The following is a 26,053-nucleotide window of genomic DNA, read 5'->3' on the forward strand; positions in this document are numbered from 1 at the left end:
AAATTACCACACCATAAAATCAAAAGAAAAATATAGAAAAAAGGACTCCCATTCAGCTGAAAAAACAGAAAAGAAGATAAGGGAGGAAATGAAGGAGAAGAGGGAAGTCGGGAGGAAAAGAAGAAGAGGAAGAAAAGGAAAAGAAGAGGAGGAGGAGGAGGAGAAGAAGAAGAAGAAGAAGAAGAAGAAGGGGAGGAAAAGAGGCATGAGGAAAAGAAAAAGATGAAGAAGAGAAAGAAGAAAAGAAGAGACTAAAGGAAGAAGAAGATGAGAGGGAAGGAAAAGAAGAAGAAAAGGATAATAATAATAAGAAGAAAAGAAAAAGAAGACGAGGAAGAAGAAAATGGTAGACTAGAGGAAGAAAAAGAGAATAACAAGAAAAGGAAAATGACAAGAAGAAAAAAAAAGAAGAAAAAGAAGAAGAGATGAGAGGAAAAGAAAAAGATAGAGAGAGAGAAAGGTACCTGGGACGGGGTCCTGGGTTGAGGATTCTTCTTCGTCAGCAAGGGCATATATAGAGGGATGGGGGGTTTATAAACCTTTGCCCCCTTGGCTATCATTAAAAAAAAAGGTATCACATCAAGGGTACCAAGGAGGGTGGTGTGTGTTCTCCCCGAAACACAAATTCACATGTTCATGTGTGTACGGAGGAATATCTTGGGACCTGCGATAATTCATATGTCAATGTTGCCTACACGTAGATGAGGACAAATTAAGCGCTGACTAGGTACCTAGGCAGAAAATTTGGTATCCCTAATGGGGTGAACTAGGAATCGTACCGATTCTTAGGTTCCCTCTCGATTAGCCTGACTAGGCACCTAGTCAACGCCCTTGAATACATAGCTTTTAAGAGAGCATTATAGCATGCGCCTTCAAATCGTACGGAAATTCCAACAAGTTTCCCCCCCACGCTTTCCTTTTGAGGGAAGCATGGCGCTTCTCTCTTCGGAAGCGCGTTTCCTGTAACTATGGAACTTTGGCCTGGACAGAGTCCACTTAGGCTATTCCGGTTTTGGACTACACAGGCTGCTCAGATCCGACCCGTTTTGGGTCGGGTATCTTGAAGGCATCGACTGCCCCCAGGTCCGTTCCATCGCATTGGTGTGGCGAGCAGCAAGCTTCAGGCGACAAGCGAACTTCCGGAGATCGGTGAAAAATTCAGACCTGATAGCCTCCAAAGAGAGGTTGGTTTTCTGTGATGCTTCCTTTTTCTTAATAATGAAATTTCTCTCCTGCCATTGAGTTCCAATTATGTGTGAAGGATATGGGGGGGTCAAGCACGTCCTGCCGTCTTCGTGTTGGTGAAAAAATCCGTTGGAGTTGTCGAGTTTTTTTTTTGGTGGATTTTCTGTTGGGTTGCAGCAAATATTTGGAACGTTAGCTTGTAGTGACAAACTTTAGTTCCATGCCTTCATTCGGTCTTGATTCAAGTACATGCACGCCAACCGTTCGACGATTTGCCTCAAAGACCCGTGTACACGTACTTGGGAATTACAGTCTGTTGAGTGTCTCGCCATTAAGTTGAACATGGACAAAAATGAAATTGTGCTTTCATGCAATCGTTAGATTAAAACTCTCTCTCTCTCTCTCTCAAAATGGCTTAAAAGTTACAATTCTTGTTTTCTTGGCAGATTTACATGGAATTTTGAATTTATGGCTCGTATCGAGAAATGTATCCACCATGTAATTCGCATTACCAAAGCGATAGATTCACAGCTTCATCCTTCAATGCGGTAACATTTGGTGACTTAAAACTTTCATGTATAGTTTCCTGTGTATAGAATAAAATGATGATTTTTTCTTGAATTTATGTTCATAGCAATCATGATTTTATTGCTGGCAATGCAAAATAAGAATAAAAGATTTGATGGAAATCGATGTTGTAAGAATCAACACATCACTTGAATCGATGTAAGGGAACCCCTGAACTCAACCAATTTTTGGTAGAATCAGCAGAATTGGGCCAAGCCTGCCCTGAATCGATATATATATATATATATATATATATATATATATATATATATATATATATATATATATATATCGAGAGAGAGAGGGGGGATGGTCCTGCCCCTTTTTTCTTTAGGTCTTGTTAGAACCTTCAAAAAACCGTACTTTCAAGTAGTTTTTGCTTGAACTGAACTGTTAAATATATTTATCATTGCTTATTTACTTAGAAACAAGCTTTCTTTTAAATTGATTTGATGTAAAAATATAAATATTTTATCATCAAATTTTAGTATAATATCAAGCATTGATTAATTCAATTCAGTACAGTCGGATTTAGACTGATTCTATCATTTCCTTTTTAAATCATTTAGTGAACCAATTTTAACATCAGCGGAAATGATTGAAAATACTTGAAGACCTTTTCATCACCATATTTTGCCTTCATTGAAGAAAGCATGAGATGTTTTGCTACATGATCTGCTGTCATAGATTCTTTTTTTGGGTGGAAGAGCTCTAATGGAGTTTCATTCTTGGGTTTTCTTACCTTATGGAGGCTTCGAACATTGTGGTTAGGAAAATGACATTTTGCCACAGTTTTTTTAACAGGAAAAATTCCATCCCTGTCTCTCTAAGAGGGACTACTAATGCACATTGGATGATAAACATTTCATTATGCGATCCATGAAAATGCAGCTAGTCCCACTGTTTTGAAATTCTGTGGCATCAATTTTATATATGAGCTGCTGCAGTGTCACCACCTTGGTTTTTGTAGAGCTAATTATTATTTCAGCTGAAAAAGGTGTTTTAGGAAATGTGTACAAGCGTCAGTCTCTTGGTACCCCAATGTTTGCCCACAAGGGTTTTGCTGATCTAGTAGGATCAACTTGTGAATGTCACCAAGTTGATGGGATGTCATGAGTTCAAAACCCATGTTGGGTGTCCCTTGCCGCGAGGTCAAAGATGGGTGTACTTTCCAGTGAGCAGGGGGAACCTCAGCTTTTACCAACAGGAGGCCTGCCAATGTGCAGTCAATGATGAGAGAGAGAGAGAGTACCCTGTGTTTTGTCCATCCACTGATTTATCATGGATTGCACAGAGGTGTTCTACAGTAACCCACTTGTATTGTAGGGCTTCACTTCATAATCTTCATGATTCAATGAATGTTTTCTCTTTCCTGATTTCTTGTTTACATTTTGGCAGTGGTGCATTTTATTTCTTTCAGAGGTGCTTAATGGTACCGAACGAATTTCATGTTTCTGAGCTTTCCCCACCTTCTCAAGATGAGAGAAATTGTATGACAAGACGACCTGTTATGCGTTCTTTTTCTGCATTACAAAGATCATATTTCTTTGGAGGACCATGTCAAGTTTCTGAAAAGTGGGAACAAGTTAGATTTTTAAGTGGTGAAAGAGTTCTATTAACCATGGAGAATGATGTGGCTAAATTTTCTGTGGATAATCAAGGTGTCAAAGTTGAGGATAAGAAGAAAGGGAAGAAAATGCCAAAACGGCTTAAGATGTCAAGAAAGGCAAAACTAAGTGAACTAAGATTTTATCGGCTCAAGGCTAAGAAGAAGATGACATCTCCAAATCCAGAAGTTAGAATTAGGTACAAACTTGAAAAGGTGTGTCAGTTGCATCTCTCTGTTATATAGTAGAGCTCTGTGTTTTCTTTTTACATGCAGACTTTCCACATCGGTTTTTTTACTCATTATCAATACCACTACTTGTTGCATTATTTTACTTATACCTCTCTCTCATTCATGCATACATGCACATCTGAAACATCATGGTCATAAACAGCATAAGTATCTATTGGATCACTTTGTTCATGAGTAGAATGGGACCATCAAAGGTGGCCTAATTGAAAATGAACACAGAAAATGGAATGAGGGTAGAAGCATCTCCTGTTCTGCAATATGCCAGATGTTGGATTTTGAGTCAAGTGGGAAGTGAGAATATATTCTTCTCATTGACTGGAGAGGGAAAAAAAAACTGTGGATAATTGGCTTATAGGGAATGATGAACAAAAAGAAAAGGAAGAATTACTGAAGGCTATTGTGCATGCAAAAATTGACAACCGTATGCTAAATGTATGAACAATTAGAAATTAATTCTTTGTACGTTGGTCCAAGTGTCTAACATGCTTCAACTCTACACGAAGTCACAAGATAGCGACTTGATGGTTTTGCGGTTTTCTGTTCTGTTGAAAATTGAGGCACTTTTACAATCATGCTAGCTTTTTGGCTGGCATCATTATGCTTTCTTTGTTCATGATAGAAATAAGTTGGCAAAATTCAGCTAGCCCCAGCGTTGCATAATCTAGTCAACAATTCTCCTGATGGAATCCCTTGTTCAACATAAGTTAATTAGTTGCAGGTAGTTGTATAAAATAAGAGCTTGAGTTGTTACAACAGAACATTGTGATTAAAAAGGCTTAATTCTGCTGCCAATGCTCTTTAGCTAAAACTTTGATGATATATATTTTGAGGAATCTCATGGATTTCTTGCGTAGTTGCTATCCGGTTGTTCTGTCTTGAGCAATATTAATTATTATTTATAAGATCAAGACCTAGAAATAAAAAATATGGGCATATGACAAAACCTTTATTCCTATGTTGAAAATTATTTTTTTATATCTAATGAAAACACTTGAAAAAGAAAACTCTCAACTCAAATACTACTTATTTCCATTTAATTGTTGGCTTTGGTGTTGTTGAAAATCAATTTTAATATCAAATTTGTGTTTTCTTCTTTCAGGCTAAAAGAAAGGAATTATGGCTGATCGAAAAGCTGAGAAAACTTGAGATTTCTAAGGCTCCTGAGCAAGTCTATGACCCTGAAAGTCTGACAGAGGAAGAGAGATTTTACCTCAAAAGGACTGGGGAGAAGAAGAAGAACTATGTCCCAGTTGGTAGGCGGGGAGTCTTTGGTGGTGTTGTTCTGAACATGCATCTCCACTGGAAAAAACATGAAACTGTGAAGGTTGTTTGCAAGCCTTGTAAACCTGGGCAGGTGCATGAATATGCAGAAGAACTAGCACGACTTAGCAAAGGGATTGCAATTGACATTAAAGGTAACAACACTATAATTTTCTACCGAGGAAAGAATTATGTGCAGCCAAAGATTATGTCCCCACCAGATACCATATCCAAGGCGAAGGTGATATTCTTTATTCATTCTTGATTTCTTGCTAGATCCATTTTTTGTAGTGTTATAAATATTTAAGATGTATTGATGGGACTTCTGCCAATGGTAAAATTCTTCTTTATTTTTAAGAATGAAAAGTCATTGATATTTAAAAATTTATTTTTTAGAAACCATCAAACCAAGCATCTACTCCAGGTTCCTTTTTTAATTGCCATCATCACTATTGGTGATGCTACACACACAGGTCACAACTTGCATCTTTTCAGAAATTGAGCGGCAAAATTCTTTTTGGGACAAATGTCCAGCTGGCCTGAAAAAAAATGGTTGTCTTCAATATGTGGCTGTAGTTATAGTTGAAGATCATGGTTGTAATGCAGGAAGATGTTTTCTGTAATGAAATGAGCGAAAAATAAATACAAGCCAACTAAGGGCATACAAACACACAATACAATGTGCACAATCACAAATCCACTTAAGGATAACACAATAAGCCAACTAGGGCTTGCAACACAATGTAAATATATAAATTTTATTGATAAAATACTTAGTGAGAAGCATAAAAATAAATGGGGACAATGTGTCCCTCTTTATACACAACAACACAAGAGAGAGGGAGCCTTGGGAGCTCCCATAGAGATGTCGGGACCCTATCATTTGGATTTTCTCCTCAATCTGTATAAGCAAGCAAATCTAAAGATGAGGATGAGGATAAAAAATGCTCTTTATTTATAGAATTATTTATATATCTCACAATCCGCAACGCAACACTTTTGTGTATGGTGGTTGGAGCATGCTGAAATTGACTGCCAGACTATGTCACATGGGTACGGGTGCAGGTGCGACACAGGTGCGGCGCAATTTTAAAAATTTTGGACACGGGGACTCGGCTATATATATATATATATATATTTTAAAATATATATATAAAATAATAATATATCCTGTGTGCATGTATGTGGATATTGTCCTCTAAAGTTTGGCACCAACATGAGTGTTTTTATAAACTTTGCAAATTATACTTTTGCCCTTGTAGAAAGGGGGGTCCGGGGGCTCCCCCCGGTGCGGGTCCCGTTGCGCGGTCAGCGGGCGGGGGTCCAGGGGGGGCCGTAGGGGGGTAGCGCCCCCCAGAAATTTTTTTCCTGGGGCTTATGTTTAAGACTCATGCTATATATATAATATATAAAAAGATCATTTTTTTTTGTTTTTTACCCTAAAAATGGATATTTTTGGGCTCAGTCAACGTTGACCAAGTCCAAAACAAGGACGAACTCGGCCTCGACTCATTGACTGAGTCCGACTCGACGTTGACCTAGTCCGGGCCGTGTCCGAAGCCACACCCGTGTCGGGGCGTGTCGACTCGGGTGCGACGCCTCCCTAGCCGAGTCCGTGTGACATAGCTACTAGAGTAAACAACATAACCTATGTTTGATCTAGTGATTGTTAAATAAGTGACCCAATCAACTGTCTATATGGAGTAGGATCGTCCAGAAGTGTCCCATCTTCAAGTCTCAGCTTTGCATTGACAACTTCAGATGTCTCCACTTTCTTGTCATCTGTAATCCCAGACTTAGCACAAATATCAACAGAAAGCTTCATCTGCGAATGAATATAGCCTTGGGAGAGTAGGCGACTTCAATACCTAAAAATTATCTTAAAAATCACAAGTCAGATATATCAAAATTTTCTTTTAAAACATTTTTAATTTCATTAACTCCTTGTTCATCATTCCCTTTATTATCATGTCATCCACGTATAGCAAAAGAATGACAATATTGCTACTTGTACTTTAAACAAAAAGTGCAATGTCAATGTAACAAGAATGAAAACCCAAATGAATCATGACACTACTAAATCTAACATACCAGGCTTGTGGAGCCTGTTTGAGACCCTATAATGCCTTTCTTAATCTAAGAAATTTTCCTTTGTCAATACTGAAATGAAATGGGGATCTTCGAAACACGAGCTTAGATTAACAAGAGCAAGTGTCAAGAATGACACTAAAGCATAACCCTTAAAAAGGGTATAACTGGAAACAAAATAAAAATAAAAATGTATTCTTTATTGATATGAAAAACCAATTGCTTAAGAAGCATTAGAGTAAAATACAAGAGGGGCTGCACCCCTTTATATACACAGCTGAAAGAGGACTCAATAGAGCTGTTGGGCACAGTCCAACAGCTCTATTGCTAGTCAAGTCTGGACAGGACTTGACTAGCAACAGTCATTCTAGTTCAAACTGAACTAGATGACATAAAGACAAAAAATAAAAAATAAAGGAAAAAAATTACAGAAAAGAAAGAAATGAAAAATGTATATATATATATAATATAATATTATTATATATACATATATGTACAGTTTTACATTTTAACAAATACTAAAGCCTGATGCTACACACACAGGTCCATATAAACTTCTTCATTTAATTCTTCATTGAGAAAAGCATTTTTGACATCTAGTTGATAGATAGTCCATTTTTATATGGAAGCTATGGCTATTAGGGTTCTAACAGTAGTCATCCTAGCTACGGGGTAAAAGTTTCTTCATAGTCAATTCTGTATTCTTAAGAATAACCTTTGACAACTAGTCTTGCTTATATCTTTCTAGACTTTCATCACTCTTAGTTTTAACTTTGAACACCCATCTACAACCTATGGTTTTCTTTCCTAAAGGTAAAGTAGTTATTTTTCATGTTTTGGCTTTCATAAGGGCATCTAATTCCACCTTCATAGCTTCATTCAAATGGGAGAAGTTTTTGACCATCATTATAATTAGATGGTTCATAATAAGAATGTAATGTTATTAGGCATGCTCTATAGTGTGGGGAAAAGGAGTCATAAGACACAAGCTTATTAGGTGGAATGGAAGGACGACTAGATCTTCTAAGGTTGGATTCTTCTATAGAAGGATTACTGTCAATCTCTAAATTTTTATCTAAAGATTCTTTTTTGGGAGAAGAATACTTTGCTAAAGCATTTTGAGGGATATTTTCCTCACGCCGAGTATAAACACGTATGCCTTCAGTAAATCTCTCATCTACTATATCACTATCCATAGTATGATGATCACAAGGTTCTATACTCTCGTTACTAGGATGTTTATCATCAACATTAGCATTATTCAAAGTCTCATTATCATTCTTTGGAGCGAGATTAAATCACATCTTTAGAAACATAAAGTTTGTTGTTTTTAAAGTTAAGACATTTATATCCCTTTTGATTTTCCCCATATTCAATGAAGACACATTCAATGGCTTTTGAGGATAATTTATCTCTTTTGTATAGGAGTACAAAACATTTACAACAAAAAATCCATAATCTTTTGAAGTCGGGTGTTATTTTAAATAACTTTTCACAAGGAGAAATATTTTGCAAGGATGATGATGGCATTCGATTTATTAAATATGTTGAAGTCAATACGGTATCCGCCCAAAAAGATTTTGGAATATTCTTTGAAATAAGGACGGTCCTAACGTTTTCCATAATATGTCTATGTTTTCTTTCTGCTAGCCCATTTTGTTGGAGAGTTCTAGGGCATGACCTTTGATAGAAAATTTCATTTTGTTTCAAGTAGTTTTGAAATTCTTTTGACAAATATTTTTAACCCAAATCGGATCTAAGTATGGCAATGTTACTTTGAAATTGATTTTTGACTATCATATGAAATTCTTTTAAAAAAAATTACATCAGATTTTAAATTGAGAAAGTAGACCCATACATATATAGTAAAGTCATCTACAAATGTGACATAATATGAATAACCTTCTTTTGATATAACCGAAGGACCCTAAACATCCAAATGCACTAACTCAAATGGTCTTTTAGAGATGAAAGTTCTATTTGTAAAAAGGATAGATTTCATTTTGCCAAGTATACAATCTTTGCACACATATTTTTCTTTACAAATTTTTTCCTTAAAAGAAAAAGGATACGTTTTTTAATAGCTTGGATGTTCAAGTATTTTGTGTCAAGTTTCAATATCATTATCTTGGACATAATTACAAAAATATTTTGGTGGAAGAGATAAAGAGTCCATGAAATAGAAATCTCCCCTCCTATGGCTTTGCCCAATCCATTTCTCGGATCGGAGATCTTGCAGAAAGCAACTTTTAGATGAAAAGGAGATTTCACATCCATGGTTGGTAATTTGAGAAACAAAAAAGAGATTTAAATTCAACTTTAGAACAATCCTAATTTTTGGAACAAAAAAGTTTTGAGAATCTAAATTTTCAATACTTTTAATTTTTAAAGATGTTCCATCGACGGTGGAAACACAGAGAAAATTTGGGTTAGTGCATACGTCAGATAAAGTAATCTCATGTGGAGTCATGAAAGGAAGCTTCCGAGTCAAGAATCTATGAGCACTCATCGGGATATGAAGAGGAGGCAATGCCGGCACCCGATGTAGAGGATGCGGATTTGAGCATTTGTGAATCACCATAGTTAATTGATAAAGCATGTCTTTTAGTTCTCCTCTACTTTTGCCTTCCTTCTCTTTCTTTGGTGTGGATTCTTCTACGGAAGCCACCTTGTTTCTAAGCTTTGGACAAAGAGGTCTAATGTGATCTGGCTGATTGCAAAAGTGACAAATAGGGTTTTTTGATCCTCCATAGTTGTTGTTCCATGAGCCATTTTACCTCCCAAATTGTGGAGGTCTATATGCTCTAACATTATTTCTGAGCCTAGATACAACCATTACTAGGGATGGCAGTGGACCGGGGGAAAGCGGGGCCCCGCCTCGCCTCGTTTGGACCGAGGATGGAGGGCATGAAACGGGGATGGAGGCGGGGATGAAGGTTAAAATTCATCCCCGTGCGGGGATGGATTGACACTTTCTCCCTCCCCGCCCTACCCATCCTTGCCCCGCCCCCTCCCCGCACCGCCCCATATTACTAAAAGACCCTGAATTAAAAAAAAACCCTAACCCTATGTTTTATCCGTCCGAGCCGTCGCATCTTTCCCTTCCCCATCTGCATTCTCGCCGTCGCCTCTTTCCCTAAATTTCTCGCTGGAGCTGGGCCGTCGCCGACCACCGTTGGCCGACGCCATCTCTCCCTCCTTCCTTCTTCCCTCACTCCATCTCTGTCGCCACCCTGTGCCGCTGTCGTGAGCCTCGGCTAGGGTTAGCATTGGAGCTTGTGGAGGTTTTGGTGGTGGAGATTAGGCTTCATTATTGCCTCTTACGATCATCGATTCTTACGAATCTACTCTTTATCTCCCATCTTTGATTCTCTTCTTCCCCTCTCTCGCTCTCTCAATTTTTAGAGAGAGAGAGAGAGAGAGAGAGAGAGAGAGAGAGAGAGAGAGAGAGAGAGAACCACCAGTGTAGCAACACAATAATGATAATGAGCACCAACGAGATTCAAGATCACAAGGCAGCCGGACCCATAAAGGGGTCATCAATGGGCACTTCCCCGTCGGCCCACCGACTTCCGGCCACCAACGGCGAAGAGGACCGGCAGAACCACCATATACTGCTACCGACCGACATCGACGCCACCACCTACTCCCGCAAGAAGCTCACCCTCATCCCCCTCATCTTCCTCATCTACTTCGAGGTCTCCGGCGGCCCCTTCGGCGAGGAGCCCGCTGTCCAGGCCGTGGGTCCCCTGTTCGCCATCGTGGGCTTCCTCGTGTTCCCCTTGATATGGAACATCCCAGAGGCACTCATCATGGCAGATCTCTCCACAGCCTACCCGGGCAACAACGGCTAGGTGATCTGGGCCACCCAGGCCTTCGACCTCTTCTGGGGCTTCATGATGGGCTGGTGTAAGTGGATGAGCGGCGCCATCAACAACGCTGCCTACCCCGCCCTCTGCATCGACTACCTCAAGCTCGTCTTCCCCGTCTTCTCCGGCTTCCCCTACCTCGCCATCTCCCTCTTCAACCTCTCCCTTGCCTTCCTCAACTACACCGACCTCACCATCGTCGGCTGCACGACCGTCACCCTCGCCCCCTTCGTCCTCCTCTTCATCTCCGTCCCCAAGATCAGGCCCTCCCGTCTTCCTCATCTACTTCGAGGTCTCTTGGGGGACGGGGACGGGGATGAGGACAAGGACGAGGACGGGGACGGGGCGGGGATGGGGCGGGGACAGGGGACGAGGCGGGGATTAGTATTTTGAGACGGGGCAGGGGTGGAGGTCCAAAGTCCCCCCCGCCACGGGGATGGACCGGGGATGGAGGTTGAATTTTTGAGACGGGGTGGGGGTGGAGACCCTGCCCCCGCCCCCGCCCCTGTCCACTGCCATCCTTAACCATTACTTCATCTTGTCTTTTAGCCATGCCAAGACAAGTTTCTTCTTGGCATATTTCAGCAATATCTTCTAAGGGAAGTAAAGATGTCTTATGAAGGAGAAAATATCTTGTTCAAACTCTGGACGTAATCCATATAAAAATTGAAAAAATTGTTCTTTTTCATTTGTTCCCGCCTAAGTTCCATGTCATTGATGGCCACCCACTTAGGCTCTAATAGTGCCAATTCATCTCAAAGAGGGGATAATACACTAAAGAAGTCACATACACCTATGTCACAGGGACTCGACCAACTAGGTGATGCATCCGCGTCGATGCGATGCGACGCGGGTGCGTGATGCGACCCACAGTAAACGCATACATGCACAACACAGTCGGTTGCATTAGTCAGCGCTGCCACGGAAGCGCAGCCACGGCGGAAGGCCGCACTCGCCAGCGTGGGATGTAAATGCATTTTTTTCAATAAGCAATGCCAGCCGGTTTTGCCACTTCAGCTGAGTATTCAACAGGCCAGTTAGTGGACGGTTGAGAATGCTTCACATCAGATTATCTAAGTACAATGAACGAGATCCAAGGGCGCCTTCCAAATGAACATGTTCAATGTATGGGAGCTGAGTGCCACCTCAGTTGGGCGGGTTCAATGCATGTGCGCATGTGGGTAGGCTGGGACCACTTAAGCAGTTAGAAAACTGTTGTGGTATTCCTTGGCCGGTTTTTGGTATTTCTCAGCCTATAAATAAGGCTCTTGTACAAACATTTGTATCTTTTGGAAAATTTTGAATGAAAGTAGACTTCGGTCTTTGGAAAGAGTTTATTCTCTTTGGTGCCTTGTGCATTCGGTTCCCGGTTAGGGAAATCTGGGATTTGGCGTATGCGTCAGTCCTTGGGCCAATCCTCACTAATCTGAAACTAGTGGAATTGGAATCGAATTTGGTCCAATGCTTCGAGCCTAGACCTGATTCAACGTACATCTGGCATTTCTGCAAATTCTTTGAAGCGACACGTTGATGAAAATATGTCAAGAGCGTTCTTCCTCACCCGAACAATCGGTGAGTGCCTGACCTTTTCTCATTCGGTTTCAGCTTGATTCGGCAAGCGCATTCACTGCGTATCCTTTTGCATGTGTATTCACTTACCGGATCAACGAGGACTTCAACCTGCCTATTGACGAGAAATTTGCCGTTGTGTGAGACCTTTCACTATGTTCTCAAACATAAGGAGGCTTTTCGGCAAGTAATCGTCGATTGCCTTGAGCATAGGAGGTTTAATGCCTCCTAGTCGGTGATGCTACAGTAAGGAGGTCACAGGCCCAGGATCGTGCCATTTGCAGCCTTGGACACACACTTGGTCTGAGTGTCAAGGCCTTGTGCTGCGACAGCTGCCGCCGTGACTGTGCAACACTCGGTGCACAAGAGACCGCACACGTTGTTAGCTGAGCATCCCTCACGCGCATAGCAACAACGCAGCGCACGTAACTTGCACGTGCCCCGCACGCCACCGCGCGAGCGCTTGCCGCGCGTTTTCCCGCTCTGTCGTGCAAACCTCCTCGAGCGCACAACTCCTGTGCGCGCTCATCTACCCTGCCGCTCAACTGATCACCCTGCCGTGCAACTGATCGCCCTGCCGTGCGCTCATCCACCTTGCCGCTCATCTATCCGCCCTGCCGCACGCTCATCCGCCGTGTTGCACATACCTTCCATGTGTGCACAGTCGCACCGCCGCACGCGCCCTTCAGCCTGCGCACCTCGCTTCACTGCGCGAGCTCCTTTCACGCGGATTGTCTGCCGCGTACAACATCCTGCCGCACTGTCTACTGCACTGCGCACCAGTGGAGCATGCGCAACACGCACCAGACTTGAGCGGAGAACCTCCCTGCACCTGGACGTGCAGAAGAGTGAACTGGCCTGTGTGACAATGAGACTAAATTGGCTGAATGTAGCCCGACCGATTGTGGCCTGAATTTCGAGCTAAAATTTGAGAAAGCTCCTAAGTGCAATTTTGATATATTTTTGCTAAGCCTTGTAAGCTAGCATTGAGCTAGACGAAGCCCCCGATTCGCCTTGTAATAGTGTAGAGTGATTAGTGGAAATCACAACTCACGCACACACTCACAAGTGGCATCGAGTACAAGGTCGAAAAAGCGAGAGGAGCTAAAAAGAATAGCTCAACAACTCCAAACTTCCACGCTAAGAGACTATAGAGACCATGAGCAAGGTCCTTGCATTCCGAAAATGGATCCGAAAAATATGGTCCCACTAAGTGGTATCAAAGCCAACGAAGGCCCGAGAACGGATGAGTGTTCTAGTTCTCATTTTGGAGAAGAAAGATTGACAAGATCTTTCTATGTTGAGACACAAGCCAAATTCATGAAGAAGCTCTCTTATAAGGCTGAGGAGTCTAATTCGAGAATGGAGAAACTTGAGTTGCTCATGCTTCAACTCACTCAAAACGTGAATGCTATGGTGAGAGGAAAAGAGCAAATGACTCCAAGGCAAAACCGTGAGGATCGGTTTAGAAATGAAGAAGGGGATAATGAGGTTCCTCCTAGGAATTTCATTCAAAAAGCAAAAATCAAGGTAGAGCTACCTAATTTCAAAGGGAAAACCCTGAAAAAATGGTTGTTTAAAGCCATTCATTACTTCACTTGCCATCAAACTCCCAATGATCGGAAGATTGACGAAGCTATATCACGGTTGGAGGGAAATGCTTTACGTTGGTATTCTTGGTATGAAATCATGTTTGGAAAGCTGGATTGGCCAACCTTCCAAAAAGAACTAGTAGAAAGATTTGGCCCTACACTTATGGTCAATCATAGCTTAAAGCAACTTAAGCAAAAGGGAACGCTAGATGAATATCAAAGCGAATTTGAAGAAGTATGTTCAATGCTTCCACCTATGGACCAAGGGGCCTTGTTTGGTTATTATGTAGGGGGTCTAAAAGACGAGTTGAGAATAGAAGTGCTTGCTGCTAATGTGCATACTACACGCGAAGCTTACAAAGTTGGCAAACTCTTTGGAGAGAAAATCAAGCTAAGTGCTTCGATTCACAAGTGGAAAGGTAAAGTCAATCCCAAGTTTGTCAAAACAAATCGAAGAGAAGATGGCAAAAGAGGAGGCTTGGTTAAGCCTAAAATCGAGTATGTGACTCAGTCACAACTTGATAAAAAACAAACAAATCGAAGAGATGACAAAAGAGGAGGCTTGGTTAAGCCTAAAACTGAGTATGTGACTCAGTCACAAATCGATGAAAGAAGAAGAAAAGGTAAGTGTTTTCGATGCGGAGAGTTGTGGAACCCAAGTCATAAATGCAAAAACTTGAAAATTCTTCAAATCCAAGAGGAGGAGGAAAGCGAAGGATCCGAAGAGGAAACACTAGAAAATGAGAATTATCATGCATTATCAAGGAATGCTAGTCCTAATTCGATGAAGCTTGAAGGCAAGCTTAATGGGCACAAAGTTCAAGTATTGGTAGACACGGGGCAACACACAGTTTTATCGAGGAAGGAATGGCCTTAAAAACGGGTTGCCAAATTAAGGAACATCCGATGTTCCAGGTTTTCATTGGTGATAGTGGAAGTCTACAATGTACTCATGTTTGCCAAGATGCTCCACTCATGTTCAATCAAACCAAGTTCTTGGTAGATCTCTATCTACATCCAATACAAGGGATAGATGTGGTCTTAGGAATCACATGGCTTAAACAGTTGGGAAAAGTCTCATGGGATTTCAGTAACATGGAAATGAGTTATAAAAAGGGGAATGAATATGGCATTCTAAAAACTGTTAAAACATATGTAATAATACCATAATACCCGATAGGGGTATTATGGTCATTTCACAAAGTACCCCATAGGGGTACTTATTTTGTTTCTCGTATTTCACTATTTTTTATTTTTCTTTTTAATTTTATTTTTGTATTTTTTGGATACCGAAAAGGGGCCCCACAATGGAGTCGTTGGGGCCCCCAACGGTCACATATGTGACCGTTGGGGGCTCCCAACGACTCTATTGGGAGCCCCTTTGGTCTCCTCTTCTTATAAATAGGGGGAACCCCCCATGTATGTTGTATTGCTCTTGAGAGCTCCTCTTCAATAATAGTGATATTATTTTTCATGTGTGTAGCCTTTTTATAAGGCCCTTTATATATCCCTTAGTGGATTTTCTCTCTTGTGCTTGTTGCACTTGTCCGTGTGGGACATAGTGAATGCTTTAGCATTCTTGGTTACTTCCGCTTATTTCATTACATGGTATCAGAGCCATAAGATCTTCTAAAGGTAAAATCTTGTCTCTCTCTACTTCCTTTCTTTCTCACATCTTCCTTGTGTAGCAATGGAAGTCAAGATCGATCTATCATTCAAACTCAATGGAAAAAATTACATGATGTGGGCATCCGCAATGGAGAATAATCTCAAAGGCAAGAAGCTTTGGGGTTATGTAATGGGAACCGTTCCGGAACCCCAACTTAAGCTCACAAAGATGGAAGGAGATCAAGAGAAAGCACTTGAAGGCGATGCTCGTCTCAAGGCCATTGAAGATTATAATCATCAAATGGAAGATTGGGAGAGCAACCATGCAAAAATCCTAGCATGGTTTATGAATAATGTCGAACTTAAGGTATGTGCAAATATTGCAAAATTCCGCCGGGCAAATGAAGCTTGGTTTTTTATGAAGGGTATGTTTACCCAAAAGGATCTTGCAAGAGCTTATTTCTTGCAAGAAAAAGTAAGAACCACAAAACAAGGTGACATGAGCATACAAGATTACTATAGTGCTCTAAATCCTTTGTGGGATGAATTGGCTCTTTTAGAGCCTAAATGGGTATCTATGGAGGATGTGGTTCTAAGACAAAAACAAATGGAACAAGATAGATTGTTTCAATTTTTATTTGGGCTTCGTCCCGAATTTGAACAAGTGAGATCCTCACTTCTCCATAGATCCATGCTTCCTCCCTTAGAAGAAGCTATTGCCGAGATTACTCAAGAAGAGACTAGGCATAGCATGGGAAAAAGCATAGAGGAAGTTCTTGCCGTATCTAAACCCGGCAATCATGTTAAAACATACAAACCACCTCATTTTGGTAAGCAAGGGAGTGGTGGAAGAAAAATGATTATATGTCACCATTGTTATGAGCCGGGACATATTAAACCCGTTTACCCAAAGCTAAATGGGGCATTCAAGCCAAAGGTGGCTTCCGTTGAAGAATCCACCACCAAAGAAGATGACGGCAAGAACGGGGATCTCAAAGACACTCTTGGACAAATCTCCTTGGCTTTTCAACAAATTTTAAAGGTCACTTCTTCCACCTCCGGTGCCGCCATTGCCTCATCATCACCTCCCGGTACGTACTCTTGGATTTTAGATTCCGGAGCTTCTTTTCACATGACCCCTCATGAAAATGCATTAACCAATGTGCACACCAATTCAAAAATGTCTTGTGTCTCTACGGCCGATGGAACTTTTCTCAAAATAAATGGTGTTGGAACTCTTGATTCTAAAAATGTTCAAAATTTCCTTGTTCCAAAAGTTAGAATAGTTCCAAAATTAAATCTTAACCTCTTTTCCGTTTCTCAAATAGCCGACCATGGATGTGAAATATCTTTCTCATCCCAAGGGTGCTTTGTGCAGGATCTCCGGTCCGGGAAGCGGATTGGGCAAGGCCATAGGAAGGGAGACCTTTATTTTATGGATAATTTAATACTTCCAAATACCTCATTTTGTACTTATGTCCAAGACAAAAATATTGAAACTTGGCATAAAAGGCTTGGACATCCAAGTTACTCTAAAATGTATCTTTTTCCTTTTGGACACAAGTTTTGTAAAGAAAAAGATATCAATTGCAAAGATTGCATTTTTGGTAAAATGAAGTCTACTCCTTTTCCTATTAGATCCTTTGTGACAACAAGACCTTTTGAATTGGTGCATTCCGATGTTTGGGGGCCATCTCCGGTTCTATCTAAAGGTGGTTATTCATATTATGTTACTTTTATTGATGATTATACTAGATATGTATGGATTTATTTTCTTAACTTTAAATCGGAAGTTTTTAACTTCTTTAAAGAATTCCATGCAAAAATTCAAAATCAATTTCAAAGTCAAATATCCATTCTTAGATCCGATTCGGGTGGAGAGTACTTATCAAATGATTTTCAAGCATATCTAAAACAACATGGCATTTGTCATCAAAAATCTTGCCCAAGAACTCCTCAACAAAACGGTCTAGCGGAAAGAAAACATAGGCATATTTTGGAAACCACTAGATCCTTACTCATTTCTAAAAATATTCCTAAAAATTTTTGGGCCGAAGCCGTGTTAACCTCCACCTATTTAATCAATAGGATGCCATCTTCAAAATTGAATAATATCTCTCCTTATGAAAAACTTTTTAATATGACACCCGACTACAATCGTCTTCGGATTTTTGGGTGTAAATGCTTTGTTCTTTTACATAAAAGAGATAAATTGTCACCTAAAGCAATAAAATGTGTATTTTTAGGATATGGTGAAAATCAAAAAGGCTATAGATGCTTTGATCATAAAAACAATAAGTTATTTGTCTCCAAAGATGTAACCTTTTTAGAAGATGAAAATGGATTTGACATATTGGAAAAATCAAATGAAATTGATTATATGTTTATCAATGATCTTTTAGAAGATTCAAATGATGACTCTTTGAGTCATCCGGAAATTTTAGAAAATACTCATGATTCTCATGATGATGATGTATCACCAACTAATGGTGACAATCTCCAAGTATACACTCGGCGTGAGGAAGCCCAACCTATTAGTGCTTTAGAAAAATTCTTGCGGCTTAATGAACCCCTAGAAGAAACCTCCCTTAGGCGTTCTTCTAGAGAATCAATTCCACCTAATAGGTTTGTCTCATATGAAACTCTTTCACCTAAATATAGAGCTTGTCTAATAGCCTTGCATTCTTACTATGAACCCTCCCATTATAATCAAGCAAAAAGTATACCTCATTGGGTTGAAGCAATGAAAGTTGAACTAGATGCTTTAAATAAAGCTAAAACTTGGGAAATAGTTCACCTTCCTCCAAATAAGAAAGCTATAGGATGTCGATGGGTCTACAAAGTCAAAACAAAAAGTGATGGTTCCCTAGAGCGCTATAAAGCTAGATTAGTTGCTAAGGGATACTCACAAGAATATGGCATCGATTATGAGGAGACTTTTGCTCCCGTGGCTCGCATGACAAGCGTTAGAACTTTAATTGCGGTAGCATCATCCAAGAAATGGCCTATATTCCAATTAGATGTTAAAAATGCCTTTCTTAATGGTCAGTTGAATGAAGAAGTATATATGGACCCTCCGCCGGGAATCAGTGTTAACCAAGGTCAAACCCTTCGGTTATTAAAAGCCTTATATGGTCTTAAACAAGCCCCTAAGGCTTGGTATGATAGATTTAGTGCTATCATGTTACAATTGGGATTTCGCTCATGTTATACTGACACTGCTCTTTTTGTTAAAAATGCAGGTAATAGTATCATCATCCTTCTGCTTTATGTTGATGATATGATCATCACTGGCAATGATGAAAGCGGTATTCTTAAAGTTAAAAATATGTTAAAACATAATTTTGATATGTCTGATCTGGGTTTTCTCAGGTACTTTCTTGGTATAGAAGTTGCATACTCTCCTCGAGGGTATATACTGTCACAGATGAAGCTTGCTGCCGACATATGTTCCAAATCTGGGATTTCAGATGATAAAAAGGTGGAGACTCCCGAGGTTATCAATGCTAAACTACGACTGGAGGATGGAGTTCTGCTGGACGATCCTACGCCCTACAGGCAACTCATAGGCTCCCTCACCTATCTGACTATCACCAGGCCCGATATTGCTCATGCTGTGCACTCTGCAAGCCAATTTCAGCATGCTCCTACATCTGTGCATATGAGTGCTGTGCTCCGGATCATTCGATATATTAAAAATACTTTGACTAAAGGGCTATTCCTATCCTCAATCTCTTCCTTAGATTTACTAGCTTATACTGATGCTGACTGGGGAGGAAACCCAAATGATCGAATCTCAACTACTGGCTTTTGTGTGTTCCTAGGAGATTCGCTAATTGCTTGGAGGTGCAAGAAACAGCAGAAAGTCTCATTGTCTTCTACTGAAGCAGAATACAGGGCTATGACAACCACTACAATGGAACTGGTGTGGCTTCGAAGTCTTCTTCAAGATATGAGAGTCGAAATTACCGGGGCTTCGAAGCTTTGTTGCGACAACAAAAGTGCTATCTACATTGCCAGCAACCACACTTTCCATGAGAGGACGAAACATATTGAAATGGACTGTCATTATGTACGTGATGAATATCTTCGTGGGACAGTAACACTGCCATATGTCACTTCAGAATATCAACTTGCCGATTTCTTCACCAAAGCCCTGCCTGCTCCTCGCTTCTTGTTCCTCCTTGGCAAACTTTCGGTCATTCCCTCGTAAAGTTTGAGGGGGGGTGTTAAAACATATGTAATAATACCATAATACCCGGTCATTTCACAAAGTACCCCATAGGGGTACTTATTTTGTTTCTCGTATTTCACTATTTTTTATTTTTCTTTTTAATTTTATTTTTGTATTTTTTGGATACCGAAAAGGGGCCCCACAATGGAGTCGTTGGGCCCCCCAACGGTCACATATGTGACCGTTGGGGGCTCCCAACGACTCTATTGGGAGCCCCTTTGGTCTCCTCTTCTTATAAATAGGGGGAACCCCCCATGTATGTTGTATTGCTCTTGAGAGCTCCTCTTCAATAATAGTGATATTATTTTTCATGTGTGTAGCCTTTTTATAAGGCCCTTTGTATATCCCTTAGTGGATTTTCTCTCTTGTGCTTGTTGCACTTGTCCGTGTGGGACATAGTGAATGCTTTAGCATTCTTGGTTACTTCCGCTTATTTCATTACAAAAACAAGTAATTCGAAAGATAGTGAAACTAGAGAAGTACTTCAAACATTGAGGTCAACCAAGAGGGCCATTTTGTGTTTGGTTAAAAAGATTGAAACAAAAGAAGACCAAACTAACATTCCGAGTGATTTGGCTCAAGTATTAGAAGAGTTCCAAATGGTATTCAAGGAACTTAAGGAATTGCCTCCACCAAGGTCCCAAGATCATCATATTGTGTTAGATGAGAATTCCAAACCGGTGAACATTCGACCATATCGTTATGTGGTTACTCAAAAAGAAGCAATGGAAGAAATGGTAAAAGAAATGCTTGAGAGTGGAATTATCAGGCTAAGTTCCAGTCCATTTTCGTCTCTAGTGTTATTAGTAAAAAAGAAAGATAATACATGGAGATTTTGTATTGATTACCGAGCACTCAACAATATCACGGTTAAGGATAAACATCCCATACTGGTTATTGAAGAATTGCATGGAGCAAAATATTTCTCCAAGTTAGATTTAAGGGCTGGGTTTCATTAAATTAGAATGGCCGAAAATGACATCTGCAAAACCGCTTTTCGAACTCATGACGGACAATATAAGTTCCTTGTTATGCCTTTTGGTCTTACAAATGCTCCTGCGACATTCCAAAGAACAATGAATGATATCTTCAGACCATTCCTAAGGAAGCTCATTTTGGTATTTTTTGATATTCTCATCTACAGCAAAAGCTGGGAGGAGCATCTACTTCACGTAAAAGAGGCATTAAGGATCCTTAAGGAAAATACCCTATATGCCAAGATGTCTAAATGTGAGTTTGGGTTACCTCAAGTTATGTATCTTGGACATATTGTTTCAAAGGAAGGGGTGATGCCAAATCCCGATAAAATCAAGAATATGATAGAATGACCTATACCAAAGACAGTAAAAATGTTAAGAGGTTTCCTCGGGTTGACAGAGTATTACAAAAGGTTCATCAAGGGTTATGGAACTATTGTCGCCCCCCTTACACAGTTACTAAAGAAGAATGCATTTGAGTGGAACGAAAAAGCCAATCAAGCATTTAAATCGCTGAAAGAAGCCATGTCTAGTGCTCCAGTCTTGTCATTACCAGATTTTTCAAATGAGTTTATAATCGAAACCGATGCAAGTGACTATAGAATTAGGGCAGTCCTCTTACAAAATGAACATCCTATTGCATTACTGAGTAAAGCTATACCAAAAAAGGTGAACACCATGAGTGCCTATGATAGGGAAATGCTTGCTATCGTATTGGCAATTGAGAAATGAAGACCGTACATTCTTGGAAGAAGATTCAAAGTAAGAACTGACCACCACAGTCTCAGATACTTGATAGAACAACGAATAACTACAGTCAGTCAACAAAGGTGGATTGTAAAGCTACAAAGCTATGATTTTTAAATAGAATACAAAAAATGGTCATGTAACAAGGTAGCCGATGCATTGTCGCGCATGGGTGATGACAACCATTGTGAAAATAAATATGGCTTTGAGGACAAAGGATAGACGGAGCATGGTGGACTGATGCGACCCACAATAAACGCATAGATGCACAACACAATCGGTTGCGTTAGTCAGCGCTGCCACGCAAGCGCCGCCACGACGGAAGGCCACACTCGCCAGTGTGGGATGTAAATGCATTTTTTTCAATAAGCAATGCCAGCCGGTTTTGCCACTTCAACTGAGTATTCAGCAAGCCAGTTAGTGGACGGTTGAGAATGCTTCACATCAGATTATCTAAGTACAATGAATGAGATCCAAGGGCGCCTTCCAGATGAACAAGTTCAATGTATGGGAGCTGAGTGCCACCTCAGTTGGGCGGGTTCAATGCATGTGCGCCTGTGGGTAGGCTGGGACCACTTAAGCAGTTAGAAAACTGCTGTGGTATTCCTTGGCCGGTTTCTGGTATTTCTCAGCATATAAATAAGGCTCTTATACAAGCATTTGTATCTTTTGGAAAATTTTGAATGAAAGTAGACTTCGGTCTATGGAAAGAGTTTATTCTCTTTGGTGCCTTGTGCATTCGGTTCCCGGTTAGGGAAATTTGGGATTTGGCGTATGCATCAGTCCTTGGGCCAATCCTCACTAGTCTGAAGCTAGTGGAATTGAAATCGAATTTGGTCCAGTGCTTCGAGCCTAGACCTGATTCAACATACATCTGGCGTTTTTGCGGATTCTTTGAAGCTACACGTTGGTGAAAAGATGTCAAGAGCGTTTTTCCTCACCCGAACAATCGGTGAGTGCCTGACCTTTTCTCATTCGGTTTCAGCTTCATTCGGCAAGTGCATTCACTGCGTATCCTTTTGCATGTGTATTCACTTACCGGATCAACGAGGACTTCAACCTGCCTATTGACGAGCAATTTGCCGCTGTGTGAGACCTTTCACTATGTTCTCAAACATAGGGAGGTTTTCCAGCAAGTAATCGTCGATTGCCTTGAGCATAGGAGGTTTAACGCCTCCTAGTCGGTGATGCTACAGTAAGGAGGTCACAGGCCCAGGATCCTGCCATCCGCAGCCTTGGACACACACCCGGTCTGAGTGTCAAGGCCCTGTGCCGCGACAGTTGCCGTCGCGACTGTGCAAGACTCGGCGCACAAGAGACCGTGCACGCTGTCAGCCACGCATCCCTCACGCGCATAACAACAATGCAACACACATAACTTGCATGCGCCCTCCATGCCACCGCGCGAGCGCTTGCCGCGCGTTTGCCCGCTCTGTTGTGCAAACCTCCCAGAGCACACAACTCCTGTGCACACTCATCCGCCCTGCCGCGCAACTGATCGCCCTACCACACATCCATCCGCCCTGCCGCACGCTCATTCGCCCTGCTGCACATACCTTCCGTGTGTGCACAGCCGCACGCGCCCTTCAGCCCGCGCACCTCGCTTCACCGCGCGAGCTCCTTTCACGCACATTGTCTGCCGCGTACAGCATCCTGCCGCATTGTGCACCAGTGCAGCATGCGCAACACGCACCAGACTTGAGCGGAGAACCTCCCTGCACCTAGACGTACAAAACAGTGAACTGTCCTGTGTGACATTGAGACTAAATTGGCTGAATGTAGCCCGACCGATTGTGGCCTGAATTTTGAGCTAAAATTTGAGAAAGCTCCTAAGTGCAATTTTGATAGATTTTTGCTAAGCCTTGTAAGCTAGCATTGAGCTAGATGAAGCCCCCGATTCGCCTTGTAATAGCGTAGAGTGATTAGTGGAAATCACAACTCAGCACACACTCACAAGTGGCACCGAGTACAAGGTCGAAAAAGCGAGAGGAGCTAAAAAGAATAGCTCAACAACTCCAAACTTCTCTGCTAAGTGACTATAGATACCTTGAGCAAGGTCCTTGCCTTCCGAAAATGGATCCAAAAAATATGGTCCCACCATGCGACACCCGGTGTGGTCAACACACTCAGGGTCATTTATGTCCAACTTTTGGACTATATATATATATATTTGTGGCACCCCTGCACCCAAGTTTTTTGAAAGTGTCGCACCCGCACCCATGTGACATAGACGGACACTCATGTTCCCTTGCTTGGTTCTAATTTTCTCTTGCAACTCTTTATTATTTTTTCTTTTGTTTTATTTTTTATTTCTTAAATATCTAGTTCAACTTGAACTGGACATACTGTTTAGTCAAGTTCCTAGTTATAGTTGTTGGACCCTTGTCCAATGACTATATTTAGAGCTGTTGGACAAGGGTCCAATGACTCTAAGGAGAGCTCAAAATGAGCTCTCCTCCTCTCCTTCCATATTATATAAATAGGGGTGTCCCCCCCCCTCCCAATAATGTAATTCAATGCTTTTTAAGCATTTTGTTTATTAATAAAGATTTTTTATTTTATTATTGTGTTCTTTCCTTTATACTCTTTCACGGGTTTTGCTTGAAGTGTCTTTTAGACATTCTTTTGGTGGATCCAAGTGCTTTTGTGGAGGACCACCATTTCATTATATGGTATCAGAGCAACGAAGACCGTAGATCTTGAAGTACTTCCACCTCAATTTTTGTGCCTCATTTGCAAAAGGTGTTTCATCACCTTGTTCTCGACTCAAGAAGATTTGTTTGAAGAAAGGAGGACTTGCGCTACAAAAATTTGTTTGGTTCCTCTCTCTTACTCTCTCATCTACTCTTTTCTCTCCCTCTTCTCTCATCTATTCCTTTCTTACCCTTGTAAAAGATGGATGACAATGATAAGATCGCCATCGTACCCATGAAGCTAAACAATACTAATTATGTAATGTGGGCTTCGATTATGAAGCACCACATTTGGGGAAAAGGATTATGGGGTATAGTGGATGGTTCTGATTCGGAACCTAAATTATCTCTTACTAATAAAGAGGGTGATAAAGAGGTTCCTCTAACAGAAGAGGAGAAGAGCAAGGCATTAGCCACTTATGAAAAGAAATGGAAAGAATGCAGGATAGGGCATGTAAAAATTATGTCATGGCTAATAAATAGCGTAGACATGAAAAAATGCTCTAGTCTTGCCAAATTCGAGCATGCCGATAAAGCATAAGAATATCTTAAAAATATGTATTTCCTTAAAGACATTGCATGTGTGCAATTTACAAGACAAAGTTCGAACAATGACTCAAAAAGACAAAACTATTCGAGAATATTACAATGAGTTGTTTGAACTTTTGGGAAGAGTTGACTCTTCTTAAGGCCAAATGGCATTGTGCCGAAGATATCGAGCTTCGCCAAAAGCAACTCGATATAGAACATTTCTATCAGTTTGTGAATGGTTTGAGGCTAGAGTTTGAGTTTACCATAGAGGAGAATAGGCTAAAAAAAATACTTCTAAAGTTGATGATTATTCTGTTCTAGCAGTGTCTAGACCTGGAAATCATACACGTACTTATAGGCCGCCTCTTTTTGTAAAACAAATAGTGACTTTGACAAAAGAAAAGTCAGTCATTTGTCACCACTGTCATGAACCGGGGGCACTATAGGCCTCAATGTCCAAAGTTAAAAAGAAGACACAAAAAAAAGTTGCATCGGTTGATCTTAGTCAAAAGATCAAGATGCACTTGTTTTTATGGTTCAATTGATGAAAATTCTTCATCTTCTCAAAGGGGTATCCTCCTCAATTGAAGCCTCAACTAGAGTGACTGTTGTATCTCTCTCTGATCCAGGTAACTTTCCTTGGCTTTTAGATTCTGATGCTTCTTTTCACATGACCCCAAATGTCGATAGCCTATCCATGCCGTTGTTTCCTTTCGGCTTGGGGGCAGAGCCCCCTGTCTTTGTTTTTTCTGGCCGGCAGGGGGCTTTGCCCCCTGCTGTTGTCTCTTCTTGTCAAGCAGGGAGGGTGAAGCCCCTGCTTGAGTGTTTCTTCTGGCGACAGGGGGGTCTCTACCCCCTGTTGTGTTCCTCCTTCGTCAGGCAGGGCGGGGCGGAGCCCCCTGCCTGTGTCTTTTTCTTTGGCTGGCAGGGGGCTTCACCCCCTGTCATTATGTTTTCTTTTGGCCGGTAGGGGCGGGTTCCACCCCTTGCCTGTCTTTATTGTTTCTCCCTGTGGGCGCAGAGGGAGGGCTGGGACCCTCCCTATCGCCCTATTCTTGCGAGGGAAGGGTTGAGCCTTCCCTGTTTCCCCCCTGTCGCAGGGAAGGGGCCGAACCCCTCCCTGTGTTCTGCCCTTGTGGAAGAGGGGTCGGGCCCCTCTTCTCCTTTTTCTTCCCTTTTTTCTGTTTTGCCTTGCAGACAAAGGCCGAGCCCCTTTCTCTGCGTTTCTTGCAGGCCGGGGTGAAGCCCTGCCTCTGCACCTTCTGCAGGGTTGGT

General features: G+C 41.2%; 1 protein-coding gene across 1 annotated transcript in view; it reads left to right on the forward strand.

The window, feature by feature from the left end:
• The first annotated feature begins 1,074 nt into the window (after positions 1–1,074).
• The window catches only part of LOC149818299 (RNA-binding CRS1 / YhbY (CRM) domain protein), a 70,125-nt gene continuing 45,146 nt past the window's right edge, over positions 1,075–26,053 (forward strand). Inside the window, exons 1-4 of the mRNA XM_089984539.1 lie at positions 1,075–1,184; positions 1,632–1,733; positions 3,151–3,574; positions 4,710–5,111. Of these exons, the coding sequence (XP_089840665.1) occupies positions 1,654–1,733; positions 3,151–3,574; positions 4,710–5,111 (906 nt within the window). The 5' untranslated portion in view covers positions 1,075–1,184; positions 1,632–1,653. The remainder of the gene's footprint in view (positions 1,185–1,631; positions 1,734–3,150; positions 3,575–4,709; positions 5,112–26,053) is intronic.

This window comes from Nuphar pumila, chromosome 13 (assembly GCF_984573655.1).
Source record: "Nuphar pumila chromosome 13, dmNupPumi1.hap1.1, whole genome shotgun sequence".
NCBI classification, from domain to species: Eukaryota; Viridiplantae; Streptophyta; class Magnoliopsida; order Nymphaeales; family Nymphaeaceae; genus Nuphar; species Nuphar pumila.